The sequence below is a fragment of the Pleurodeles waltl genome, chromosome 3_1 (assembly GCF_031143425.1).
Source record: "Pleurodeles waltl isolate 20211129_DDA chromosome 3_1, aPleWal1.hap1.20221129, whole genome shotgun sequence".
Lineage (NCBI taxonomy): Eukaryota > Metazoa > Chordata > Amphibia > Caudata > Salamandridae > Pleurodeles > Pleurodeles waltl.
Window position 1 is genome coordinate 777,249,232 of NC_090440.1, and position 21,876 is coordinate 777,271,107.

The 21,876-nt window shown below is 41.6% G+C and overlaps 1 protein-coding gene across 2 annotated transcripts in view; it reads left to right on the forward strand.

Annotated features, from left to right (window-relative positions):
- Window positions 1-21,876, forward strand: part of GALNT18 (polypeptide N-acetylgalactosaminyltransferase 18) — a 1,605,564-nt gene that overhangs the window by 1,194,158 nt on the left and 389,530 nt on the right. For both annotated transcript variants that reach the window (XM_069223602.1, XM_069223603.1), the window contains exon 7: window positions 15,539-15,724. In XM_069223602.1, coding sequence (XP_069079703.1) covers window positions 15,539-15,724 — 186 coding nt within the window. The remainder of the gene's footprint in view (window positions 1-15,538; window positions 15,725-21,876) is intronic.

Sequence of the window (21,876 nt, forward strand, 5' to 3'; positions counted from 1 at the left end):
CCTCTCATGGACATGGCATTGGCAGATTAGGTTTAACAAACCCAACTCTCCTTTAGGTAGGAGTTTAGGCCTATCATATTAGGGTATTAGGACATAGTACACACCTTAAGTCTTTTCATGCTATTGCAAGATGGTGGGGGTCTTTGTAATAATGACTCTTGTCTTCACAATTCTGTTTTTTGCACTGTTCATTATCCTAATCATTGCAGCCCATGCAACTTATCACAGATTGCAGTTGTGTTAAATAAAAGCTATTGAAACTTTACTGCATCTTCGTTATTGCCTGTGTTTGGATGAGACATGATGTATCTGTGAGAAAGGAGTAATCTCCGTTTAACCACAACACTCCCTGAGATGTCTTATTCTCGAGTCCATGCGTAAAGGCTGCCACAAATCACCTTTTACTGTTTAGGTTTTGGTGAGGTGCTGCTAGTGAGCCGGAAGGGTTGCGACGACAGTTGTGACTTGTTGTAGGATAGGCATTGTCGCCTACAAACATAAGTACTGTCATCCTTAAACCAGCAGTCTTGCCTAGAGCAAGAGTCCAAACTACGACACAAGGAGATTGTGGCACTTCTTTTTTCCAATTGAGCTGATCTGAAATTGGGGTGTTTATCACTTAGCTCACATAGTACATCCATGCAGGTGCTGAGTGTCTTTGACAAGGGACTCTAGCTCTTTCAGACCTTCTGAATGTTTGTTGATCTTCTTCTGTATCACTTATACCACTTGATTCTGTTTCCTCATAAATTGTCAGTGGTATGGATCCAACTGATACACTCAATTTCAAATTCTTGTGATTGCAAGTTTTTGGCCATTTAGCATTGTGGGCATCTTTCTTTGTTTTTGATTCAGAACTTGTTCCTTCTCCTGGCTCTTCTTGTTCTGTAGCTGTTTCAACTGTCACTTCCGCTTGAGTTCTTGCTTCTCTACTCTGTTTGACAAGAGCTCCAATGCCACTTTGTGTGATATCCGATAATTGGATTTCTTCACCTGTCTGCAGATCTTCACCCCTTTCTTCATGTTGCTTTTGTTCACAAACTTGAGTAGATGGTGCAACTTGTGGTGATACATTCACCAGTTTTCTCATTTTTGGTTCATAGAATACTAGTTATTCATAGGATCTCCTGTTCTCTGGGTATGTGAAGCATGCACACAGTTTGGTGCACCACCACACTTGACAACTGTGTTCATGATTAGGATTACCTGGTAAGGGCCTTACCAACTTGGCTCTAGACTTTCTAATACACTTCTTTATGAGAACCCAGTTGCCAGGACTGAGGTCGTGGCACTGCTGTTGATGTGGGTTTACAGTGACAGCTTCAACCTGTCGAGAGCCATAACAAACCATACAAGCTAGTCCTTTGCAGTAATCGAGTAAAGTGTAAATTTATGTGTTCACAAGTACATTTGCAGGTACAGCAGTCAATCTCATTGCTCTCCCCATAAATATCTCATGTGGGGATAAATCAGTCTTTCTGTCACCTAGCAGACTCATTAACAGCTAAGTTAAAGCATCAGGCCATTTCAATCAAGTAGAAGCGCACACCTTTTCCAAAAGGGATTTAATAGTTCTGTTGATCTGCTCAACGATTCCAGAAGCTTCAGGGCAATAACTACAGAGTAACTTATGTTCAGCTTGTAATGCTGCATACAAAATTTGAATGTTCTCACTATTGAAATGAGTTCCTTGATCTGACTCCAGAGAAACCGATATGCCATACCTTGGCAACAACTCCTTCAACTGCAATTTGGTGACAATAAGACTTTTAGTCCCCCTTGTTGTATAGTCTTCCACCGTGATAAATCAATTTGCATTCTGTTGAAGGGACCACCTGATCTCCCTACCTGACTCATTAAGACTGGTTTTGTTTCCCTACATTCATCTGTTGACGGTTACACACCAGTGACACAATTCTTCTGCATGGGCTCTAAATCTTAAACCAATTCTGTCTAAATGACCTGACCATAGCATCCCTTCCTAACTCTGTAGGCCCATGGAAATGTTGTGTCTTCTGGGACAAAAAACTAGCAGGTAACACTGGTCTTCCGTCTACTGAACCCTACATTTCATTGTTATCCTTTCCACATCATGCTCTATTCTAACTCTCTTGTTGTGCTTCAGACACATTTTCCTGCATGGCTTTCAATTCCTCCCAGGTGTCACCTATTGTCATCAGCCTGGAAAAGATAGTGTCCTCTTCATATTCATCTGTGAATGTTCCATTAAGTGTACAATCCCCATTGCACAATAGCATGCCACTTTGTCTGCATATATGTTGCCAGACTGTGACATACCCATTGTTGCTCCTGTCTGTTGCACATTTTACAATGGCAATTTCAGTTGGAAATTGCAAGGCTTACAGCAGTCTTCACACATGCTTACCATTTCTAATTGGCGAACATGAAGAAGTCATGAAACCTCTCTGTGGCCATAACAGTCTGAAATCTTAGACCACCCCAAAGCCCTACTGACTATAAGTAACTATAGTCACTCTCATTTGGGCTGTCAAGCTGCAAGCTCTAGTAAAAGCAATCAATTCTGCAACTTGTGCTAAAGAAACTAATTGAAACCATGTAGCTTCTACTATTTCTTGAATGGTACATACAGTGTTGCTGTTAGGGAACCTTCATTTGTCCTTCTACTTGAACCATCCACAACATGGACATAATCAGGATCAGATCAGATCTCAACACGTAAGTCTGTAACATCAAGAAAGTCATGCTCAAATTTATTTGATGCTTCATTTTTAGGCAGAGGCATAGAGGGTACTTGGTTTAAAATCTGACAGCGCTTCAGAGTGAGAGTCTCCGCAGCGAAAATGTTTTGCTCATACTTAGTCAATCTTGGGCTAGTCATATGCTGTTTTTCGTTCTGGTAAGCAAAAACATTGACAGAACGAGGGACTATAACAGTTAATGGATGTCCATCACTATGCTTTCACATCTTTTGAGACTAGCACTGACAGCAGGCAGCCAGGTAATGTAGCAGCCACATGCATTTAAAATGGCTATTCTGTTCACTTACTATGTTCCAGGTTTGGCGAGGACCCAATAGACGCATATTGCTCTTGTGTCTATGCCCACATATGCATTATAGTGTACCCTGCCTTAGGGCTGGAGGGTCTGCCACAGGGGTGGCTTACCTATATTGCCTGCAGTGTGTAGTGGACAGGTCACACCAGCTGTGTGCCATGTCACTTTTGTATTTTAAGATTTCACCAGGACACTCAGCCTGCAATGGGTGCACTTGAATGCATGATCCCTGAGGGTGGATCAATCTGTGCTGCTGCCCTCAGGGGGTGACCCTTAGTACCCCATGTCCTGGGTACCTAAGTACCATTTACTAGGGACTTATAGTGGCACCTAAAGGTGTTGCCAGTTGTGCCAATGCATCACAACATTTTTGGGAAAGAGATCTGGCCCAGGGAAACTGGTTAGCAGGGTCCCCAGGCACTAACAACTTTGAAACCACATCAAATACTGGGCAAAAAGGGGATGGCTAACCATGTCAAAAAGGCACTTTCTCACACAGGGCATGATCAATGTCTCAAACATTTTCTTTAGAATTTGATTATAGATTTAAGGTCTCTCTGTCTACCCTTGTGAGTCGCAACACCATGGTAATGCTGTCTCTTAAACTTGAAGGAGACCAAATACTGGCTTTTGTTGTGTACAAAGTTAAGTATGGTGGCTGGATTCAGTGCCACAGGACAAAATGGGATTACAATATTGTTAACCTTTCTCAGTTCTTGCACAATCCTAAACTTGCCATTGGGTTTTTGTAATCCCAAAATTGGTGAATTGCAGGGACTCCTCATTATTTCTTTTAGGATCCCTTTCTGTATCATGTCTGCAATTATTGGTGTTATCCCTGCTATTATTTCTGGAGTCATTTGGTAAGCTGGTGTTCTCGGACAAATGTCATTGGGCTTGACTATAACTCAAACTGGTTCTACACCCTTGATTAGTGTAATATCTTTTCCTGTAAGATCCCAGACGGCTGGGTTTACTGTCTTTTTTAAATATGTAGGTACATTTTTTGCCGTCATTATTAGCTAAAACCCTAGTGTATTTTGTGGAGCCATTTTACAATCACCATGTTCATCATGTGTCTGAAACTCAACCCCGCTGGAGCACAATACATTTTAAAATTATGCCTATACAACAAGCTCCTTATCAAATAGATTTATAACAAACAGATGCTTTCTTCAAATCAAATGAGCCAATTTTTACAGGAACTGATTGGATTTGTAATATGCTTTTGTGTAACACCTATAACTTGGATCTTCTCTCCTGTGAGGGGTGCGCCTGGCACTTCTGCTGTTCTAACAGTGGAATGGGTAGCTCCAGGAATGACACTTGGTGGCCATTTACTTCACCTTCTACAAATGGTCCACTTTTGTCTACGTCTAAGGCTGAGCCAAGCATGCAATCATTCTCCCCTCCCTGGCACCATCATTGAGACAGGTCTGAGTCCAAGCTCTTGTCATTAAACATAGGAAACTGCTGAATGACAGTTTGATTTTGCACCTGCATTGTATTTCGGTTTGCCCGGGGCAATTGATTTTGATTCAATTTTAGGTTACACACATTTTGCTGAGCCATAGGGGCTTGTGGGACTGGCATCATTTGAACTTGATTCTTCATTGGTACTTGTACCTGTTGTTCAGGCACATTTTGCATTTGCATTTGGTTTCCTCCCTGTGTCTGATTATTGTTTGTTCTGTCTGGATTGACAATACACTAGCGCATCTACTTTCTCACCCTGTTACAAAGATGACAATAAGTAATTTTCTTTAATGTAACAACAGCAACACCTGTATTTGGAACAATCGGAACTCCTCGATCTCTACCCTGTGTGACAACTATACTTCCTTGATGATGTGATGGATATCCTGTCTGCCGCATTACGATGCCAATAGGATATAAGGGAGTCATAGTACAGAGAACGGAATATCCGTCACGTTTGTGATTGAGTAATGCCATCTGGCAAACTCTAAATCAGGCCCTTAGTCTGCTTCCTACTAATCCCACTCTGCTGTATATACTAACTAATATCAGGCCTCAAACCAAGAACAAAATATGAAATAAAGAACCCCATATCCATAGGTTCAAGATGACCCATATGCTGGTGAAATGCCTTCAACAATTTTATATAATAACCAGGCACAGACTCCTTTACTTCCTGATGAATTTGATTCAACTTCGCATAACCCAAATCCTTTTAGAGGGACCCTGCTTTGTAGAAAAGTAATCTTCTCATTGTGTTTAGTCATCACCAGGGGTGCATTTGTCTTAGGATATCTTGTCGGCTCCACATCTGGCCACTGGACAGTAATTTTGCATTAAGCCCACAAATCATTTGGAATAAAAATGTCAAGTTATGTATTCACATCAACACACAACACCTTTCACATCTTAGCAAACCTCCCAACTTGGGTATACCACTGAACGTGGTTCTCCCTTAATTTTAATAAATTGTAAATGATTTGAGATCTGCCTTGCTCCAAGGTACATGAACATATTGTCCACCCAGTTCCTCTCTTAATAGGAAAGCTGTAGCTCCATCATCATCTGCGGAGCTATAGGGACATTTCTTTTTACTTCAGCTGCTTCTATCTGTTTCCTTTTCTTTTCATGTTTCTTTGCCCATTTGCTTTCTAATTTCTCAGATTCACTCCATCTGTCAACACATTTTGCAAATTCAGTGATGTTCCATCGCATTTCTGAAGAAAGCATTGTCTCAATTGATTCATCATCGAAGTGTACTCTGAAACTTCTCTGCAATAGGTTGCTTGGGTGAACATGGCGGCTGAAGGTCAGCAGCGCTCACGCTGCTAGAACAGCCGTGGCGCTGCTTGACCCCCTACCAGCGCGAAAGAGGAGGAAGGAGGAAAGTAAACACGGGACAGGGACAGGAATCCCTCCCCGTATTCTTACCTGCAGGCGGTATACCACTGCATTCCGGCGCGAGACAGGATGCCGGCAACAGCAGCCGCTGCAGTAAGGGAAGGCAGCGGTAATTGGGAGCGCGCTGCTCTCGAAGTTCGGAGAGTCCGCGCTCTCACCTCCAGGTTCGCGTTGAGGGGAGTGACCAGAGGCAAGGCAGGCAGGGGCAGCACAAGACGATCTGGCAGCATGGAAGGCGGAATTAGTGAACCGCTACCACGCGCAAGAAGAAGGGACTCTCTCTCTTCCTTCAACATCGGGACCTCTGATCCTGTACTGAGGTAACAACGACGTGGATCAGGTACTGGGAGGGGGGGGACATGTGGAGCCTGAGGACTTTAACACTTTAAGGGAGTGGGGCTCTTCTTATATATTCCCATGTCAGGTTAGTAAGGATATTGTCAGTGCTCCCGAAAGCCCTATGGATGTTTTGCTGGGAGAAAGGGGGTAGCACTGCCATAGCAAAAGAAGAAACCTGAGGGGAGGAAAAAGCAGCCTTCCCTAAACAGAGAATAACCCCCTCATTGAGGGCATATTTTAAGGCCAAGAACTCAGACAACATCATGGCCACTTCTAATATATCCCCCCTCCATGCTTCTCCGGGCGCAACTCCTAATAGATCTTATGGTCTGAATGTGAGGAGGGAGAGCAAGCAGACTTGGGCGGGATCAATTTTTCTTCCTCATCTGCAACCCCGTTAAGTAAGGGGGGTATTAGGCACAGGCGTGCCAGCGCAGAAGCAGACCCCTCCTGGTATAGGAGAAGATACTCCCACGCAACAAAGTAATGACACTTTAGAGGGGATGACAGTAGATCCTTTGGGTTCCCAGCAGGACCCACCACCGGAGCCGAACTCAACGCATATCCAGCCATCTTTAGAATCCCTGCTGCACTCTTTATCTAAGGAAGTTAGGCAGGGATTCCTGGTATCACAGAATAACCAGAAAGGGATCCAAGAGGTCTGTGAAGCTTTGGCGACGAAGATGAATATTTTAGCGCAGTGAACTCAGATCCTGGAAAATCAAGTGGTTCAACTTAATGAAACAGTGGAGAAACATACAAATTATATTGAACCATTAAGGATTACGGGAAATCAGAACGCTGAGTATCTGGAAGTGTTAGAAAACAACGCCAGGAGGAATAACATTAAAGTAATGAATGTCCCGGAGCGGGTTGAGGGAGATAATATTAAAATGTTTGTGGTAGGTCTCCTGAGTCAATGCGGGGTGTGGGAGGGGTCTGAGGATCTGCTCTCCCAAGATATACAGAGGGTTCATAGGGACCCCTTTCAGAAATCACCAAACGCAGCTAAGCCAAGAAGAATACTGGTGAACTTTTATTAAGGAAAAAATAATTTCTACAGCATTGAAAACCAGAACTTTGAATGCAAGTGGTTTCTCTTTTGTAATAAGATCTGATGTATTGCAGACGACCTCCAATCGACAATGGGAACTTGGAAAGAGGCTAGAGGAGTTTAGGAAGTTGGGGGCCACGGTTCAATTAAAATTTCCAGCAACTTTGAGAGTGATAAGAGAAAATCGGATGTATAATCTACGGGACATCCACGAAGCAGATTCTCTACTTGAGAAATTTAAGAACAACTAAATCATGCCGGGATATTTGTTTCTGTTCCATTTTTTTTTTTTTAATAGACACAGTGGGTGTTTAGCAGCGCCAAATGGCTTGATAGCCAAGAAAATGGGGGGTGGGGGTTCCCCAGGGTGGTGAGAGGGAGGGTACTGGGGAGGGGGTTGGGAAGGTGGGGGGGGGGGTTTTCATAGGAGTGGGGTGGATTGGGCACAGGGAAAAATGTCCTCATTGTAAAATCGTTCGACCCATAATACTGTTTATTAGAATGCCTGTTACTTTTGGAAAAATATATAAGAGGGATGGTTGCAGGTAATTTCCAGATTCTCTCATGGAATGTGAATGGGTTGAGAGTAAGGGCAAGGAGAAGTTATATCCTGCAGTGTATTAAGGATTCCCTGGCACAAATTATAATGATTCAGGAGTCTCACTTGACGTCTGTGGAAGTACAGGAGATCTTTAAACCTCTGACTTGGATTAGTCAATGGACCTGTTCTAATAATACATCTCATTCAAATGGAGTGGTAATTTTGGTCAAGAGAGTTGCCAATGCCCTGATTATGTGCACCAAGTTGGACACAAAATGTAGATGGGTCATGGCGGATGTTAAGATTAACCAGGCTATTTATACTTTAGTATCCTATTATGGACCCAATGTAGATGATACGACCTCTCTACAGGAAATATGTAATCTTCTTCTGGAAACTCAGCATCCAATTATAATAGCAGGCGATTTTAATATGGTTTTAAATTACACGTTAGATAAGTCTTCTGGTAGTAAGGCATGTGGGTGCCAAAAATCTTTGGCGTATACCAAAGTGATGATGGATCAGTATGCTTTGGTTGATATTTGGAGAGACTTACATGGTCGCTTGCGCAGTTTCACCTTCCATAATAAAAAGTTCAGGCATCACTCTAGGATAGATTATTTTCTACTGGCTAAGACTCTGAAGGCATGTGTGGTGGATGTACAATACATTCCTGCTCATTTATCTGACCATGCCGCAGTTATGGTGACCTTGAAGGAAGATGGACTCCAGACGGTAAAGAGGTGGACGTTAGATCGCTCCCTATTAAACAACACGGAGGTGGTAGAATGCCTGTCTAGGGAAACTAGATGGTTTTTCAAAGAAAGGAACTCTGCAGCACCCTATGTGGTGTGGGACTCATATAAAGCTTTTATTAGGGGGGTTCTGATTTCCATCTCTGCCTGGAGAAACAGGGAGTACAGATTAAGCATTCTGAATGTTGAGAAAGAACTAGAGAGTTTGGAGAAAAAATTGGTTGAGGCTTATTTGGGGGGAAGAAATGAAGACTCAATTATGCTAGAATTGGTGACTATGCGAGCAGCCCTTTCAGCATTAATAGAGATGCGAGAAAGGGAGAAATGGGAGGCAAGTAAATTCGCAAATTTTGAGTATGGGGAATGCGCTGAGAAACTATTGGTGTGGAAAACAAAGTCTGATCTTATAAGAAATCAGATTTCAGAGATAAGAGACCCCGGCACAGGGGTGGTTGTAACTGACTCCTTTGCGATTCAAAGAGCATTCCAGGGCTTCTTTGAAGCTTTATATAAAGAAGATTTACCAGAAGTGGTGGAAGAGGGGATGCCAAAAGTAGAAGAATTAATGTCAGGGAAACTTAATGAGGAAGGGGTGTCTCTTTTGGAGGAGGAGTTTTCGGAGGGAGAAATAGTACAGACTATCTCTAAAGCAAAAAAACGGGAAGGCAGCGGGCCCTGATGGCTTACCTGCAAAGTTCTATGTAAAACTAGGTAGTATTTTATCTCCTCTGCTCAAAGATCTTTTTAACGCAATTTGGAAGGGAGAATCCCAATTACCAGGGTCTTTGAATGAAGCAATAATAACTGTCATATTAAAACCTGGAAAAGATTCTTCGCTTTGTGAATCATACAGGCCAATTTCCCTATTGAATAATGATTATAAAATATTCACAAGTATACTTGCCAGCAGATTAGGGGAAGGTATTGTGCCCCTGATTCATTAAGATAAAAGGGTTTTTTTTAAAAACAGGCACATGTATTAATTATCCCACAAATTAATTGGGGCAATTGATATGGCATCAGTATCGGGTCTCCCTTTGGTGGTTATTACTCTTGATGCCACTAAGGCGTTTCACTGAGTGAATTGGGGCTATTTAAATCATATTTTAGCACAGTTGAACTTCGGGCCAAGATTTTTAGGGGCTGTAAAAAGTATTTATGCCAACCCATCGGCAAGAGCTTTGATAAATGGGAGTCTAACCTCTCCGTTTTCTATTACTAGAGGGGCTAGACAGGGTTGTCCTCTCTCTCCTTTGCTCTTTGGTGTGTATATAGAGCCACTTGCCGGTATGATTAAAAAGGATGCCCTAATGATTTACATGATCTAGGTTCAAACACCCTCTAATTATTTCCTCTTATTCAATTTTTAATCTTAGACATTCAATGGTCTTTCAGTCTCTGAACCTGAACTAGTGCTTGGTCTTTTTGTGTCCTCTATTTATGTACACTTCCTAGCATCTTTCTCAAACCATGGAGGGGAAATCCCTTCTTCAAACAGGTTCATCTCTCCCTGTGCTGCTTGTGTCCTGAAAACAAATTATCCTCCTTCTCCTAATGCCTGTATCATTTGTGGTGTTGTCCACACAACAATCTGTGAATTTTGTGAAGTTGGATTATATCTTATCACTGGTGTACCTTCAACAGCTCCTTGAGCTACTGTACTCGGGCACTTGGTGTGTTTGTAGCATGTCTCTAGTGAGTGGACTGTAGGTACACTAGTAATGGGTGTTGGTACAGTCACTATAGAAGCAGTAACACCTTTAGGCATCAGTACCTGAGCAGTTCCCACTTGAGCTGGAACATTTGAGATTACTTGCTGAACAACAGGCTGTGTTGTAACAGGCTGTGCTACAGTTGACTGATTCACTACAGGCTGGTTAACAACAGGTTGAGTCACTTGTAACTGCCTTTTAATATCACATACATTCAGATCCACAGGACCTGTAGCCACTGCCACTTTATTAGTTACTATTGCATCAGGATTTGATACCAGAGCCACATATGATGACGGATGTGCAGCTAATACGTTATCTAAAATATAATCTCCAGAATCAGTATCAGTATCAGATTTTGTTTCATCTCTTGTTTCTTTCTCTGATTTAATTTTTTTCCATTTGGGCTTCTGATATTTTTCAGATTGCTCATTTCTCTCATTTGTTATAACAGCGTATAGTCTTGTCCCTTCTACTCTATTTTTTCTCCACCTTTGCAGTTGCCTATCACACATTCCATCTGCATCATTTCTTATTCCTCATTTTGTTTGTCTTTGGTATTTCTCTCTCTCTCTAGTGCGAGACAATTTCTTCCAAACACTTAGCCCCTCATTACGACCCTGGTGGTCTTAAAACCCCCAGGGCCTTGGTGGCGGTCAGACTGCCACCAATGTGGCTGTCTGACATCCACAATTATGACCGTGGTGGTTGCACCACGGTCGGACCTCCAGCACTGCCACTTCTCCTACACTGGCAGTTCTGTTGGTGCTGGCAGGCCTGATCCACCAGGCAGTGCTGCAAGCAGCGCTGCACTGGGGATTATGAGTCACCTCTCTGCCAGCTTTTACATGGCGGTAGCACTGCCATGTAAAGGCTGGCGGAGTCGATGTTCGGGGGGCCTATGGGGGCTCCTGCACTGGCCATGCACTTGGCATGAGCAGTGCAGCGGCCCCCATGGCCAGCCCTGTCACGCTTTTTACTGCCTGCTTTGTAGACAGTAAAAAGCGCAATGGGTGCTGGTGTACTATACACACAGCAACATTGGCGTCAATGTTATGAGCTGTTTCTCGTTGGGCCAGTGAAAAAATCTTAATAGGGCCAGTGGGAAGGGGACCGCACTGACAGTAACCTGACCACAGGAGTTTGGCGGGAGGCCTTTCCCTCATAATGAGTGGCACAGTGCTTCAAACTTTCCAGGTCTAGAAGGTGGCTTCATTTCACAAATTAATTCACATAATTTGTCATTAGTTCTCAAATGTACCCCATCTTGAAAAACGCAATGGACCTTCCTTCTTAGTGATCCTGCACCACTGACAAAGCCATACACATGTATGTGACCCTTCCTCAGTCGTCATATGATATGCTGGCGTATGCTCAGGAGGTGCTTCTTCATCCTCCCATACTGTAATAGATACATCGCTTCTTACTAACCGTCTAATAGTTTTGAAAAATGTCATGATTTTTAATTAAATTTCAACAAATAGCAAACAATTCAAATACAAGGTGTCAATGTTTTGATCCATTTCCGTCAAATTTCAATGTACAACCATAACATATTTGTTACTGTCCCTATCTCAGTCATGAGTCAACTAGGTCTCACCATCTGCACCTCAAATCATTAGTAGACAAGAAAATCATGAATCAACTCTTGTTTATTTATCATGGGATCTTGGACTACTTCTTAGTCCGATAACTCTTTATACTCGTCTTCAACAAAAACCCATAAGCATCAGCAATACAATATCAAGAACATTTTTATAAATCACAGTTTAACATGCAATCACAAATCATAGTAGTCATCACATATGCAATGCATAACCCTATTGATACTCACACGTCCAAAACAGGAAAATCAGCAATCAGCAACTGCAACCAGTAACCACTTCAGGAACTGCACTCTGTTAATCTTTGAACTCAGACTTTGAGGAATGGGCATCTATCTTATTTAAGGCACTTTTTTAAATTTGTTGGTACTTATTTTTTATTGTCTAACCATCACTCTGCTACCAACTCTGTTGAAGCTTAATTTTTTACAAAGCCCCTTAGGACTATCGGGAGCCTTCAAGAATATACAGATCCAGCACTTCTACTCATAGGAAAATGGGATATGTTTCAAACAAAAAAGAAAAGTTTTAAATTCTTTTTTTTAAGAGTAGGCAGTGAGACCACTGCTTGCTCTTAAAAGTGTTACACAAACATTCAGACAAGGGAAGGGGTCCCTTGGGGATCCATTCCATTTTGTGAATGGGCTACCATCTACTTGAAGTAGGTGGTAAAATGTGAATGTTTTGCTAATCCATTGTGGCCGCAAAACATTCAAGCATACCACTGTGATTTGGTATTATAAAGGGACACTCTAATCATGCCCCTTCCTAATTCCGAATCGCAAACCCAATTTGCGTTTCTGTAAGAGTTTACCAAATGGCAAAAAGGACTTTGCACATTTAAAAAAACCTTCTTGCGTTTTTAAATGTGCAGATTCTGTGAATATACGAACACAAAAAAGTTTTAAACATTAGGGGCCCCTAGTCCCTAATCTAATCTAGTTTAATTCAGTAGAACCCATAAAGAGCTTGTGTCTCTGATGTGAAAACATATAGGGCCAGATGTAGTAAACTCCAATTTTGCGACTTGCAAATTGCGAGTCTGACCGACTCGCAATTTGCAACTCGCAAAATTGGATGCAGAAAGGTGTCTCAGACACCTTCTGCGACTCGCTATGGGGTCGCAAAGACCCACCTCATCAATATTCATGAGGTGGGTCGCAGTTTGCGACCCCATAGCGAGTCCCTGCACTCACAGGGATGGTGGCCTGCTGTAGTCAGCAGACCTCCATGTCTGTGACTGCTCTGACAGTAAAGTTGCCTTAAAGGAAAACGAGCTGCAAAATGAAAACTAAACCGAAACCATTTGGTTTCGTTTTTTTCAGAGTAGGCCTGCTCTGAAAAAATATTTTTTTCGGCATTCACAAAGGGGAAGGGGTCCCATAGGGACCTCTTCCCTTTTGCGAATGAGTTACCACCAGTGTGACACTGGTGGTAACTGCGAGTTGGTTTGCGACCGCATTCGCGGTCACAAAGCAACTCTGAATGACGATGCAGTCGCAAATAGGAAGGGAACACCCCTTCCTATTTGCGAGTCGCATTCCCAAATTGCGAGTCAGTACCAACTCGCAATTTGGGGATGAGTATCGTGTTCGGCCTTTTGCATGCCGCAAACTGCGTTTTTCGCAGTTAGCGACATGCAAAAGACTTCGTATATCTGGCCCCAAGTTGTCTAATATATTATCTCGCTGAGATTTCAGTAGAATCTCTCAGCAATGAGTTTAGGCAGATTAAAATGGGACTCAGAATAAGTCCAAGACACATCAGCAAATCAAACAAAACCGAATGTGTCAGAATCTGAGTGCTCTCAGTAGCCTCTCCTCCAGTCCTTCACTGCTATCTATTAAAGAAAAGAGTCTCTCAGAGAAAAGAGTTGAATCTTCTCTCTATGTAGTCTGAGAACATGCTTTCATAGCATAATATACTGCAACATATGATAAAACATGGATAGATAATATTTGTCTCTGACCAATCAGAGATTGATGTCTTCATGTAAACTAGAGAGGTTCCATCAAGATGGCAAGTTTTAAGTAAGAACATTCTAAACACACCATGCATTTAACTATTACCCAAAGTAGTAATGAGACATGTTATTTTTTTCCCAATTGATGCCTCTAAAGCAAAGAACAGTCAAGGTAAGCATGATACAAATTTGAAATAATTTCACTTCCATAGTCACAAGTCTTTCTAACGGAGCCTATTTATAAAGAAACAGTTTTTAAGATTACTTTAACATTGCATTAATTATTTTCATAGATTAAACGATGAAGAAACAAAGCTTTAACACTCTCTGATTTCATTTACTTATTGCCATGGAACATTAGCATCATAAATGTTATACTTATAACCATGACACAGGTCAAAACTAACAAAAAGGAAAGAAGGAAGGAAAGAGAGGAAAAAATAGTTTGTCCTTGTCAGCAGTTCAGACAAGTCCATGTTATTGTGCAAACTTTGAATTCAAAACCATGTTTAAATACAAATCAAGTTCTATAGGTTAATAATAACGTGTTTTTATTCTTATAAAATACTCTCTACCACTGAAAACAGAACTGAGTGAACCAATTTCCTACAGTCAGAGACTGCTTATTATGAAACATAATTGGTCCACCCAACACCCAGTGTGTGAGAAGTTTGTTGAAACAAAGTGCAAAAGATAATCAAAGGTCAGGTAGAAGAATGCTCTAATGCTCACTATCTACCAAGTAAATCAAACAGCAGAATAAATTCTGTTTAGAGGGAACAGCAGAGTGCAGGCCAAACAAAATAATATTTCACTCACTGTGAGAAACTCCACTAAAATATTTTGCTAGTATCATATTTTTAATATAAAACTAGCAGATGCATTTTAAGGAAGCAATTTACATTCTCTTCGTCTCTTTTCTTTTAGAGCAGGTATGTGAGTAATTTCGATGAAAGCACTGGCCTGGTTGTGGAAGGAGAGGCACAGGAACGTCTCAATAGTTCTATTTTAATTAATGCTTTATTCACCACTTCTGCTCTTTCTAAGCACTTTCAAATGCCGAACCTGATTCATCACTATGCTAGGAAGCAGTTCTTGAGTGATAGTGATATATCAGGTCTTCATAACAAAGCCTGTTGAACACAGTTCAAGGCTAAAAATATGATCAGACCAAAATATTTCAAAACTTAATACTCATACAGAATGGCCAAAAAGTAGAAGAATTTCTTCAGCATGTGGTTTAAGTGACTGTTGAAGGAAAAACTCATCAACCTATTGACAAATCCATTCGGCACCAGTTTCACATTTCCTATGTAGTAGTGCCAGTGCTTAGTGTCTTTTTTAGATCTGCAAATGGGTCTCAAACTGCTGGGGTGATATTCCTTACAGTGTACCTCACTTTTGGAATGGCTGTTGAGTCTCCTACTTGGTGATGCTAGTGATCATTTGATAATGCATCTGTACTTGTCCTTTAGGCCACGATATTTTCAAATTGATCCTGAGAAGAATGTTAGGTTCAGGCATGGTGAACATTGGGCATATTTCTAGACTGTTGGAAGTTCGTTTTGACATTTGAATTGTTAGTAGGTTTAACATTGATACACTAATTTGATTTGATGAAAATACTACAATTTCAAATTTGTGTTGTGGATTTTAGGTCTGGCAGTGTGGAGGAAGCGTTGAGGTTTTACCTTGCGCTAGAATTGCTCACATTGAGAGAGCTCACAAACCGTATACAGAAGACCTCACAGCACATGTCCGGAGAAATGCCTTACGAGTGGCTGAAGTTTGGATGGACGAATTCAAGAGCCATGTGTACATGGCATGGAACATACCCCTAGAAGTAGGTTACTTGAATCGCTAAAATATATATTTATGAAAATGCATTAAATAGCACTTTTATCTACAAGTGATGTTGTAGCAGGATGTCTACATGTGTGGACTAATATTCACTTTGAGGAAGAAAATAATGTTTCCCTTAATCGTCACTTGTAATTTGTGTATGTTATTAAAAGCATTGACCCACGAGTCTAAAGATACTATACAAGAAGGTCAAAGAATTATCTTATAAGGCAGGCTACTTCCTGGAAAGATAGCTCAGCGAGCTAAATGTTTGACATGGACCTTTGACCGTCCAGTCCAAAATGTCATACTTCTGAAGTGTATATTTCGAATATTGTTAAATTAAATAGTAGCAACATGTGTTACTTTCAGTAATAAGACATTTAAAAAATGGTGGTATTAAGCGCTACGTAAATGATTATTATCATTATTATTATTGTTGTTGTTGGTGTTAGTCTTACGAACAGGTATGTAAACTCTTGCTGCACATTTAGAGGCAGTTTAAATCATCAATATTCTTCTTCTTTTAATAATGTCTTCTCTCTCTGTTATGTTAGAATATTTGCCATCAGTGTAAGTATACCATAGAATATTTGTTATTAAAGTATACTAATGTATTTTAAGTATGAATTAAACATTCTGCCTCATATATGTTGCCAGTTTTGGTGACATATTTAATAATAATTACAAAATAGTTACAGTAATACAAAAATCAATTCTGTGTCCACTATGTAATGGATTATGGTTTTGATCAAGGTCAATACATTTGACATGCAGGAAAGATTTTTAACATCTTGTCGTTTATAGTGTGCTTGCAAAGGTAAGTGGAAATAAAATGGGAGTAAGCTGGGAGTAAAGGCTTACAAATGCTAAGTTTTCCCAGTGCGTTAAATATCATTAGAAAGCTTGGGATTGCAAACTGCATGGTTATTTGTCCAGTATAAATATATATCCTCCAATTAGTATAACACCAATAAGTAGAACTTTATAAATTGAAGCCAAGGAAAAATATTGTAAATATTTAGAATGAGACAAGTAAGTGGTATGTCGAACCTACACTTTCGAAAACACGTTGCTACCTTTGTGTATTCATAGCTTTAGTGAAATTTAATCTGCATAACAACATATACAAGCGGCTCTAGAGTATGATTCTTTCATAACAGGTCACAAAATATTTTGGAAGAAAAACTCTCACCCCTCAAAATATGTCTGACATGAATCTCTAATCCACAACTTAGATGTTTTTTCACTGTTTTCAGAGCAACCAGGAGGGTTTAAGTTCACATAGCATTCATGTGTCTCTTGCGCACATGAGAGGACCAAGACCTAGGACAAGCTATGTGAACCAATCATGTTATAAGAACAGCATTTTAAGAGAGAGCCCAAAACGATCGCCTGCTTTACGGAGAACAAAGGCATTGTGGGTCTTGCTGCGTGGGCTGTGTTCCAGGACAACTTCTTATCACAGCTCCTCCACTGCACCCCTTCTACTAATGGATGTCATTTAAGGGTCGCCAGGGGTCGCAGCTGCAACCCCTGGCTTGCCCTTTGTGACCCCTGGCACTGTCTTTGCAACCCCTGGATTCAGGTTGAGGGCTCCATTTGTTACAGGTTATTTAATGAATTAGCATTCACATATACATATCCAGAATCTATATTAATACTTGCAAAAAACGTACTTCCATAATCTGCGGGGATCCCTGACGTCCAAGCGTGCCGAGGATGAGACCCCAGGTCTTGGCAGTGGTGGCAGCAGCGATGGCATCCTTCTGTGCACTGCGCATGGCCTCATGGTCGTAATACTCGCGGGAGAACACTTTGCTGTATGGATCATACCTGGAAGAGATATGTAACAGCAGCATTAATGTTTCAGTCTTACCTTAGCCCCCCTCTCCCCAACCCCCATCAATACTACTGAAAGGCCAAAGATCCCTGAAGCATCAGGCTCTGGTCCTGGAGCCCAAGGTGGCTCATCAGAGTTTTTGGGGCCCTGACACAAATATGCTCCTCGGAAGCAATTCATAATGTCCCACCAAGAGAATCTTTCTGATGCTGGTCCTATTCTGGACCACATGAGGTCATAAAGAGATTTTTTTTAAATACACTAATAGGAAATAATGTTTAATTATTCACTATTAGTTTATAAAAAAATGGAGTACAATTAACTGGACTAAAGTGCTCACTGGCAGGAGAGGTAAGTACAAGTTGCTTTTAAATCCATGTTATGTGCGTGCTTGAGGGTGTGTGTTTTTGTGTATGAATGTGTGTATGTGTAAGCTTGTGTATGTGAGTGAAACTGAAGGTCAAAGGGCACGTGATATCACTTCTGCTACCCCTGGCATTTTGGTGAATTCACGCTCATGTCTTCTACCACCATGAAAGCTTTATAAACTGGGTTATTTCCTGTGATGTCATAACTATATACAAAGATAGACACAACTGAAAGCTGCAGCATTACTGGCTAATCACCTGAGGTTCCAAATTGACATTGATGACATGTGTCAAAATGATACAGAGTGAAAAGGGCTGTGGTGCAGCTTGTGTTATCCAAATTGCTTACAGTTCTTGCAGGGAATAATGAGCTGTGGTCACAGACCAACAGATATTGAGATGGTGGCTGCTAAGGGTCAGCCATGAATGTCAATTCATCAAAGTGTAAGGGGTAGCGGAAATGACATCACACAGCCTTTGACCTTCCCTTTCTCACACACACATGTGCTTAGGCACTCTGGCTCTCACGTAAACACACACCCCGCAAACCAACACACAAAATACATTTAAAAGCATTTTTTACTTACCTCAGCTGCCAGGGAAGGTCATATTCCAGCTACTTGAACTCCATTTTGTATTACAGTTATAGTGACTGTTAGACTTGGCATCCTTGGCGTGGTCTCCCCCAACTTTTTGCCAGGTTGTTGATGTGTGCCAGACTCTGTTTTTGCTGTTTTTGTTACTCTGGGCACTTTAAGTGTTCCTATATAAAATGTGTATAAAATTGGCTTTCCATGATTTGCATATTTGATTTACTGGTAAGTCCCTAGTACAGTGCACTAGAGGCGCCCAGGGCCTGTAAATCAAATGCTACTAGTGGGCCTGCAGCACTGGTTGGGCCACCCACATTAGTAGCCCTGTAAACATGGCTCAGACCTGCCACTGCAGTGTCAGCGTGTGCAGTTTCAAACTGCCAATCCGACTTGGCAAGTGTACCCACTTGCCAGGCCTAAACCTTCCCTTTTCTTACATGTAAGACACCCCTGAGGTAGGCCCCAGGTAGTCCCATGGACAGGGTGCAGTGTATGTTTAACCCCTTCACTGCGGGCGTTGGCCACTGGCCGACGCCCGCACTACCTCCCTGGTGCGGGTCACGACCAGTGGCCGACACCAGGGAGGGGGTTAATAAATCCTCGGGTGCGTCGCACCCGAGGATTTATATATATATTTTTTTATATCCCAGGGAGACACGGAAGCTTCTGTGCCTCCCCCCCACCCGCCCCTTTGTGACGTCAGCGCGCCACGAGGCGCGCTGACGTAACAAAGTGGATTTACCCATCGGAGCAGGAAGCACCCTTGCGGCCGCTTCCTGCTCCAATGGGGAAAACGGCCTTCCCCACGTTCGGGAAGGCCTCGTAAGAAAGGGGAGAGTCTCCCCTTTCTTACGAGGCTTTCTGAAACTGTTTCCTGGCCCCCGATCGCAGCACAGCTGCGATCGGGGGCCAGGAAACATCACTAGACGTGATGTGTAAGATGGGATTTCACTTGGGGGGGTCGGCCCCCTCGGAAAAAGGGCCACACCCTCCCCGGGGGCATATTTTTTTGTTTAAAAAGGTAGGTGCCCCCTGGGGGGGGGGGGGGTCGCGATCGCAAAAGGGGGAAAATTTTGATTTTTTTTCTAAATAAATAAAATCAAATGGACCGAGGGTCGCCCGTGGGCAGGGCGACCCCCTGTGGGGGCAATATTTTTTTTAGTTGTTGTAGGGTTTCCCTGGGGGCCATTTTGGCACCCAAGGAAACCATACAACAACTAAAAAAAAAAAAATATATATATATATATATATATATATATATATATATATATATATATATATCCACGCCAAAAACAATTCAAAATCTGGCACTCCTTGCAAAACAATGGCCTTCATTTATTTCAAAAATCCATAAAAAAGAACATAGGGCAACGCGTTTCAACCTTCACGGTCTTCTTCCTTGGCCCTTCTTACAGAGTTATACAACATATATATATAGATCTATATTTATAGATATATATATCTATGTAGATATATCTATGTACATGGATATATCTATAGATAGATCTATAGATATATATATAGATATATGTATCTATATATATATAGATCTATCTATAGATATATCTATGTAGATAGATATGTATATAGAGATATATATATATATATATATATATATCACTTTTGTCAATATGTGTGTGGTTTCCCTGGGGGCTGCGATCGGCCCCCAGGAAAACCAGACCCACATATAAAAGTGATATATATATATATATATATATATATATATATATATATATATATGCAAAAAAGAGAATAGAGAACTCTGGGTAGTTCCCAAGTTTAGGTGGAGAGCAGCTCTACTAAGGAGCACCCTGCAACACCAGCGACACTCTAGATTTGCTCACCTCAAATGTCTGTTTATCTAGCAAAGTATTTAAGCATTGGATCAGCAAAGTGCTATCCACGCCGAGCTAGATAGTGACAAAGTCTTTTGCCATTTATACAGCAAAGTCTTTAAGCGTAGGTTTGACACAGTATCAACCTTGCCGAGCTGTAAAATGACAAAAGCCATTTACCACTCCAGGCACAGTATTACAGCTTTGGACTGATAAAATACCATCCAAGCCAACCTGAAATGAGTAAAAGCAACCCCTGACACGTGTTTCGCTCTCATTAGAGCTCATCAGAGAGGTTTAGCTTTGTCCAGACACAAGGGAGCACCCAGTATAAGTCAAAACAAATCCCTTTCAGGGTTAGAGTGACGCATAAATTATGCAAAAAAGAGAATAGAGAACTCTGGGTAGTTCCCAAGTTTAGGTGGAGAGCAGCTCTACTAAGGAGCACCCTGCAACACCAGCGACACTCTAGATTTGCTCACCTCAAATGTCTGTTTATCTAGCAAAGTATTTAAGCATTGGATCAGCAAAGTGCTATCCACGCCGAGCTAGATAGTGACAAAGTCTTTTGCCATTTATACAGCAAAGTCTTTAAGCGTAGGTTTGACACAGTATCAACCTTGCCGAGCTGTAAAATGACAAAAGCCATTTACCACTCCAGGCACAGTATTACAGCTTTGGACTGATAAAATACCATCCAAGCCAACCTGAAATGAGTAAAAGCAACCCCTGACACGTGTTTCGCTCTCATTAGAGCTCATCAGAGAGGTTTAGCTTTGTCCAGACACAAGGGAGCACCCAGTATAAGTCAAAACAAATCCCTTTCAGGGTTAGAGTGACGCATAAATTATGCAAAAAAGAGAATAGAGAACTCTGGGTAGTTCCCAAGTTTAGGTGGAGAGCAGCTCTACTAAGGAGCACCCTGCAACACCAGCGACACTCTAGATTTGCTCACCTCAAATGTCTGTTTATCTAGCAAAGTATTTAAGCATTGGATCAGCAAAGTGCTATCCACGCCGAGCTAGATAGTGACAAAGTCTTTTGCCATTTATACAGCAAAGTCTTTAAGCGTAGGTTTGACACAGTATCAACCTTGCCGAGCTGTAAAATGACAAAAGCCATTTACCACTCCAGGCACAGTATTACAGCTTTGGACTGATAAAATACCATCCAAGCCAACCTGAAATGAGTAAAAGCAACCCCTGACATGTGTTTCGCTCTCATTAGAGCTCATCAGAGAGGTTTAGCTTTGTCCAGACACAAGGGAGCACCCAGTATAAGTCAAAACAAATCCCTTTCAGGGTTAGAGTGACGCATAAATTATGCAAAAAAGAGAATAGAGAACTCTGGGTAGTTCCCAAGTTTAGGTGGAGAGCAGCTCTACTAAGGAGCACCCTGCAACACCAGCGACACTCTAGATTTGCTCACCTCAAATGTCTGTTTATCTAGCAAAGTATTTAAGCATTGGATCAGCAAAGTGCTATCCACGCCGAGCTAGATAGTGACAAAGTCTT